General features: G+C 35.1%; 1 protein-coding gene across 2 annotated transcripts in view; it reads right to left on the bottom strand.

Annotated features, from left to right (window-relative positions):
• Positions 1-3904: 3904 nt before the first annotated feature.
• RAB6C (RAB6C, member RAS oncogene family) overlaps positions 3905-7196 on the bottom strand; it is an 86828-nt gene continuing 83536 nt past the window's right edge. For both annotated transcript variants that reach the window (XM_008579449.1, XM_008579448.1), the window contains exon 8: positions 3905-5966. In XM_008579449.1, coding sequence (XP_008577671.1) covers positions 5902-5966 — 65 coding nt within the window. In that variant the 3' untranslated portion in view covers positions 3905-5901. The remainder of the gene's footprint in view (positions 5967-7196) is intronic.

The following is a 7196-nucleotide window of genomic DNA, read 5'->3' as shown; positions in this document are numbered from 1 at the left end:
TGCACCACGCTCAGCCAGTGAGCGCACTGGCCATCCCTATATAGGATCCAAACCCGCAGCCTCAGCACTACCAGCACCGCACTCTCCCGAGTGAGCCACGGGGCCGGCCCTTGGTTCAGTAATTTTAACAAATGTACCTTACTAATGAAAGATTTCATAACAGGGGAAGCTGGGTGTGGGGTATATGGGAACTCTCTCCTCAATTTTTCTGTAAATCTAAAATAGTTCTAAAAAAAAAAGTCTATCATAAAAAGAAAACAAAACAGAGTTATATATGACCTAGCAACTCCCATCCTAGGTAAATGCCCAAGAAAAATAAAATCGTATGTTCACACAAAACTTATAAGCATATGTTCATAGTAGCATTAGTCATAATAGCTAAAAAGTGGAAACAAATATACACCAACTGATGGATAAATAAACATGTGGTATATCCATACAATAAAAAGGAGTGAAGTACGGATGCATGTTACAACATGGATGAACCTTGAAAACATTATACTAAGTGAAAGAAGCCAGTCATAAAAGGCCATATATCAGTATCACATGATTTTGTCTATATAAAATGTCCAGAATAATCACCAAAAATAAATTAGTGGTTGTCTAGGGTTGGGGGTGGTGGTTGGCATGGGTTGGTTGAAAATGTTGAGTGATTACAAATGGGTACAGGGTTTCATTTTAGAGTGATGAAAATGTTCTAAAATTTACTGTGGTGATGATTGCACAACTCTGTAAATATACCAAAAACTATTACATTGTATACTTTAAAAGGGTGAATTATATGCTATGTAAATTATATCTCATTAAATCTACTAAACACACACTGAGCTAACGCATTAAGTGCTGTTAATAAGTGCTGAAATGCTGAATGTCATCCCCTAAGAACACAGGAAAGGTAATCTGCTTTCATCACTTCTGTTCAGCACTGTACTGGAGGTCTTAGCCAATACAATAAGGCAAGAAAAAAATAAAAAATAGAAAGCATAAGGTTTGGAAAGGAAGATATGCTGATGACATGATTGTTTATGTAAAAAAAACACTGAGGAATTAACTAAAAACTACTAGAACTAATAAATGAGTTAAGCAAGTTTAAGTCAATATGCAGCAATCAATTGTATGTCTACACCAGTAGCAAGCAACTGGAAACTGAAACTAAAAACAAGCACAAAACACAAGTCCCTTTAATTACCATAAAAAGAAACAGAAACTATTCAGGTATAAGTTTACAAATTTGCTTAAGACCCCAACAGCAAATATTATTGAGATGCTAGGAAAAATTAGAGGAGGACCTATATAAAAAGAGAAATATGCCATGTATGTGAATTGGAAGAATCAGTAGTGTTTGGATGTCTATTTCTTATTTATGGTCTTCAGATGAGTCGTTTTATTATTCAATTTTCCCTCCTCTATGAGCTTGTTAGTTATATATTCTTTAACAGTTTTACCAAGATACAATTGACATACAATAAAATTACACATATTTAGTGTATTTATAGTGTACAACTTGATAGCTTTTGACATATGTACACACCTATGAATCTATACCACTGCAATCAAGTAATAAATATACCCATCACCCCCCAAAATTTCTCCATGTCCTTTTGTAATACTTTTCCCACTCTTCCTCGAATCTCCTGCATCCTCAAGCATCCAGTGATCTGCTGTCACTATAGTTTGTATATCTTAGAAGTTCATATAAATGGAATCATAAAGTACGTACTTTTTGCCCAACTTTTTTCACTAAGGATAGTTCTCCTGACTCATCAATGTTGTTGTGGGTATCAATGGTTCATTCCTTTTGTTTCTGAGCAGTGTCCCATAGTATGAATGTACCATGTTTATAAACTCAACTTTTAATGGGCATTTGGGTTGTTTCCACTTCTTAGCCAATAGAAATAAAGCTGCTATTGTGTACATTTGTGTACAAGTCTTCATATGGACACATGCTTTCATTCCTTGTGGATAAATACTTAGGCATGGAATGGATGGGTTGTATAAGTATATATTTAACTTTGTGAGAAATTGTCATATTGTTTTTCCAAAATCACATAACAGTACATGAGAGTTCGTTATTCCCATCCTCACCAATAGTTGGTATGGTTAGTCTTTTTAATTTAAGCTTTTCTAATGTGTGTATAGTGGAATCTCATTGTAGTTTTAATTTACATTTCCCTAGAGAACAATGACGTTGAGCATCTTTTCATCTTTTTTTTTTTTTTTTTGCCATTTGTCTATATGCTTCAGTGAAGTGTCTGGTCAAATCTTTTGCCTGCTTTTATTGGATTGTTTTCCTACCAAATTATGAGAGTTCTTCATATATTTTGAATACTAGCACTTTATCAAATATATTTGCGAACATTTTCTCATCCATGGTTTGTTTTTCATTCAGTTCCTTGAGAGCTGTTTTACTGAGGATCTCAGTTCCTCATCGGTTGCTGGCTGGAGGCCACCCTCAGCTCCTTATTACATGGGCTTTTCCAAAGGCAGCTTATAACATGGCAGGTTGCTTCATAGAGAGGCAAGAGAAAAGAGTTGGAGAAATGGTGTGAACAACACAGAAGATATAGTCTTTCACAACCTAATCTTTGAAGTGACATCTCATAACTTTTGCTGTATTCCATTCCTTAGAAGCAAGTCACTAGGCCAAGCCTATACTCAAGGGAAGGGAATAATACAAGGGCCTGAATACCAAGAGGCAGGGATCAGGAGCCATTTCAGAAGCTGCATTCAGAAGATATGCAGATGCCTATTATACATACCATGTTCAGAATTCTTTTAGTATTTGAATTCTTCCTGTTTAGTCTTTCTGGAATTGCTACTGGATGTTGTCACTTCAAACTATTATCCTCCTTGACTTTCTTGTTTCTCTGCTTTTTGAGAAATGAGTTCCTCAGTTTAATGTTCCAACTCACTAATTCACTCAACGGAATCCATTCTACCATTTACCCCTTTTATGTGTTCCTTATTGCAACTATTACATTTTCTCACACTTATTTTGGTTATCTTATGATGTTTTATTCTTGTCCCATATTGCTAATATCTTATCTCCTTGATACTTATTACATCATCTTTAAATCACTGGTTGTCTTTCTGGAAGTATTTCTGCTTCAGATGGTATTCACTTTTTCTAATTTTTAAAAAATTTTTATTGAAACAATTGATTATACATATTTGTGGGGTACAGAGTTGCATGTCAATACTTGTGTACAATGTGATCAAATTAAAATAATTAGTATATTCATCGTTACAAAAATGTAATCATTGTGTCAGTTAACCAAATTCTTGCTAATCCCCCTCCCTTTCCCACCTATAGTAACCACAGTTCTGATCTCTCCTTCTGAAAGTTCAGCATATTATAGCGATTGTTCTTTATAATTGATTTTTTAGTTCCCACTTAATGAGGACATGTGGTATATCTCTGTGTCTGGCTTATTTCACTTAACAATTTTCTACAGGCTCATCCATGCTGCTGCAAATGGCAGACAGATGATACTCACTTTTTCTTTTGAGGCAGTGTTCATTCAGTGTGTAATATTAACTCTAGTAGAACATGGTCAAACATAATTAGATCCTCATAAACATATAAGCCCTGAATACTCCTTCTTATTGTTTTTTTCAAATTGTTAATGCATTTGAAAAATTAAATGTTGTGATGGTTTACTTTCAAGTTTTGCATCTTATTTTTGGTATTAAGACTCTAAATACTATTAGCAAGGAATGCTAACTAAATGAAAATCACTATCTGGGAAGAAGTTACCAAATTGTTAAAACAAAGTTTTACTATGAAGGAAAATTTTTTTTATGTCAACTAGGATTCTTTGATTAGCTGCTGGAGTACAGCACATTTTAAAATAAATATGAGTGAATGGAATATTAATGTATTTGTTTTTTGTTTTTTTTTTGCCATATTTAATTGATATTTATTTTAGGACATGCCATGTCAAAATAAAACAAAAGAGTGAACCCTTGCCTTTAACAACAATATTGTATTATAAAAGCACTTTACAACTCCATCCCATCTTTGAGTATAAGTTACTGGTATGTGGGCTAATGATTATCTGAAAGCATTTCTCTACTCAGGTCCATAATCCAAGTGCTCTCTGAATATTACAAGATGACAATAACTGGGAAGTGGAGGAGGAAGAAGAAAGAGAGGGGAATAAGGTTCTCCCAGTTAAGGGTTTTGTTGCAATGAGGGGATAAGGAAGTATGAAGATATTTTTGTTGTCTTTTCATCTTTATACTGTGTTAAGTAATGCTTACAACATAAATTCAGCAGGCTTTTCCTGAGCTGTAACTCAGAAATGTTCTTCCTGCAAACAATGTATTTACAAATGTGTTTATTAACTTACACAGCAATCTCACAATAACTAGTAAAGATTAAAATGGTGCACTCCTAGTATGTTTGTTTGCAGTGTTTTAAGGGAAGAACATATTGCCATGGTGATGAAGCTCTAAACAGATTCAACAGAAACATCTAAAAACTGAAATAGTTTTTTTAAAAAGGCAGAGAAATAAATATCACCAAAGAAAAGATTAATTGTAGCTTAAATATAAAACTAAATCACTAGTTAATTAACCAAACTATACAGATCTAATAAAAAGCAAAACCAGCCTGAAAGACCCAACATTTAAAAAATGTTAAAAAAATAAGGCATAAATCTGCATAATATTGAGTTTTATTTCCATTCTCTTCTTTCCCTCTTCTATGTACGCTTTTTCTGATCTGCCTCCAGGGGCTTACAAGAAAGCTGTTTCCATCCTCAATTTGACCTCAAACGTCCGGAGCAAAGTATTTGCTATTCTGCTGAGGGTTCTTCTGTTGGTAAGCTTTAGATATCATTAGTTCCACTAGTTACAGTAGTTTTGATCATGGTACCAAATTTAAATTCTTCCACTGGCTCTTCTTAAAGAAATTAGACTTTTATACTGCCTTGCCTGCATAGCATGTTTGAAAAAGAAAGAAAAAGTGAATTCTATTGCTTAAAATGGCTCTTTTTCTTTTTAAACAAACAGAATAACCCTATCTTGACAATTTAAAAATTTTGGGAGAAACAGTTCATTAGAACTATACAATTTTATCATGAAGAGTTAAATATTAAAAATCTGTTCTAAAGTACTTGGTTTTTCTCTTCTCCCAGAGTCTAATAAAGCACATGTGAAAGGGTCATTTGTTTCGGTCAGAAATACATTTTATGTTCCTCTACTTGTATTCAGAATGTTCATTAGGACTCATTTTGAAGATGAACCAGAACCCTTTTCTCATTCAAGCACTGCCCACCATAATAGCTGAGTTTTGACCTCAAAGAAGGTCTAAGTAATTTATATCAGTGCTCAAGAATAATTTGGGGCATCTTAGCCCCATGGCCTACAGAAAGTGGTATCTGTAAAAGTGAAGGATACTTCCAGTGGGCTTGGTCTGACTGCTGCTTTGCCACCTTTTGTTTGTTTTAAGGGAGGGAGGGTAACAATAGGGATGGGGGTAAGGGAGAGGTGAGAAAAGGAGGGAGAGATCAAGTAGGTAGGCAAGTGCTGCTGTGAACATATCGTTCCTTAACCAAGCCATACTCATACTGTTGAGAATTCCATCATTTTGAAGTACATTATTATAACATTAAAAAAGGAAAAAATGTTAAGAAAATGTGTCTAATATTTAAAGTTATCACTGGAATATGCTGGAATCTTTTGGCTTTTTGTAAAATATAAATAATGAAGACACTGACTTTTTTTGTGCTTGTGAAGCTAATAGATCATCTCCACGAGACAGGCAGCAATGATGAATTGCAATATGTTATTACTGAAGGGAAAAGGTTCAAGCCAATATTCACACTGCAGTCAATGAAAGAGTAAGGGGGCCAAAGCAGTGAGCTTCTGAAGAAGGGTTGAAGATGCCACGGGGCATTAGCAGGAACAGCCTCCTTCACTGACTGGTTGCTCTTGAGGCTTTTCCAGTTTTATGTCAATCACTGAAACAAAAGTTAAGGAGCTGTAAACAAGAAAGTACAATTCCAATTTTGCTGTACACTGACGTCTCTGGCAAGCCCCTCATATTCCTATTTGGATTCACAGATTAGTCACTATTTTCTATATAGCTAACTTACCATAAAAGGTGCTCAAATGAAATAAACTTGCTTATAATTACACAGCAAGGGTCAGAATGAGGTACAAGTTCTATTCACAAGAAGCAATCTTAAGGAAATTATTCTACAGGAGCAAGAAACCATATTAAGATGATGTTCCTTATAGAATTATCTCTAATAAAAACCTGAAAATAGCCTATAAGACAGTCCCAACAACAGGGAAAATTTAATAAATGATGACTTCAACTCAACTCAGTAAAATACATTATGACATTAAAAGTAATAAAGGCTTGGCCCCTTACTGGCCAACTGCCAAAAAAAAAAAGAAAGAAAGAAAAGGAAAAAGAAATAAAAGCATGGAAAAGAGAAAACATTTAGAAGTGTGGAAGTCGCTGAATACAAAATGCTATGAACTCTATGGCTTAATAAAAAAATGTCTGTATATGGAAAAATACTAGGAGTTAAATACAAACAATGAAAACAAAATTCAAAATCCTTGGAAATAATATCAGATGTGCTTCATCACGTCCTGTTTCTGAAGGTAGAGGCCACAATAAAGCTCCATTCTGAGTTATTTCTTGCCTGTGCCAAGTAAAAAGCTCAATTGTTAGAAAAAAAACAGGAAAAGAAAAATGATATCTCGTGGGGAAAATGCCTAAAGCCAATGGGAATCAAAATGAAGAAGCAGGGGACTGGGATTCTAAGAGCTTCCTGATCATGAAAAAGCAAGCAAACAAATAAAAACCCTTTCACTGATTAACTGTAGTGAGCAACAGGCTGTAAATAACAAGACCTTATTTGCTATAGAAAACCTCTGAGTTTCTATGCCCCTGTGCCATCAATTCCTGGCTGTAAAAAGTAATGGCATGATATTCCTTAGCCAACCAAGCGGGGATCTAAATACCAGTGTTAACATTAAACTTTTCTTTTATTTTTTTTTCCTTTTTGTCTTTTTTCATGACTGGTAACGGGATCGCAACCCTCAGTGTCGCGCCTGCACCGCGACCGGCAACGGGATCGCAACCCTCGGTGTCGTGCCTGCACCGCGCTCAACCAGTGAGCGGACCGGTCTCTATATGGGATCCGAACCCTCGGCGGGAGCGCCGCCGCACTCTA

This window comes from Galeopterus variegatus, unplaced genomic scaffold (assembly GCF_000696425.1).
Source record: "Galeopterus variegatus unplaced genomic scaffold, G_variegatus-3.0.2 Scaffold1888, whole genome shotgun sequence".
Classification (NCBI taxonomy): Eukaryota; Metazoa; Chordata; class Mammalia; order Dermoptera; family Cynocephalidae; genus Galeopterus; species Galeopterus variegatus.
Note: the sequence above shows the minus strand (reverse complement) of the source record. Positions and strands in the feature narration are given on the sequence as shown.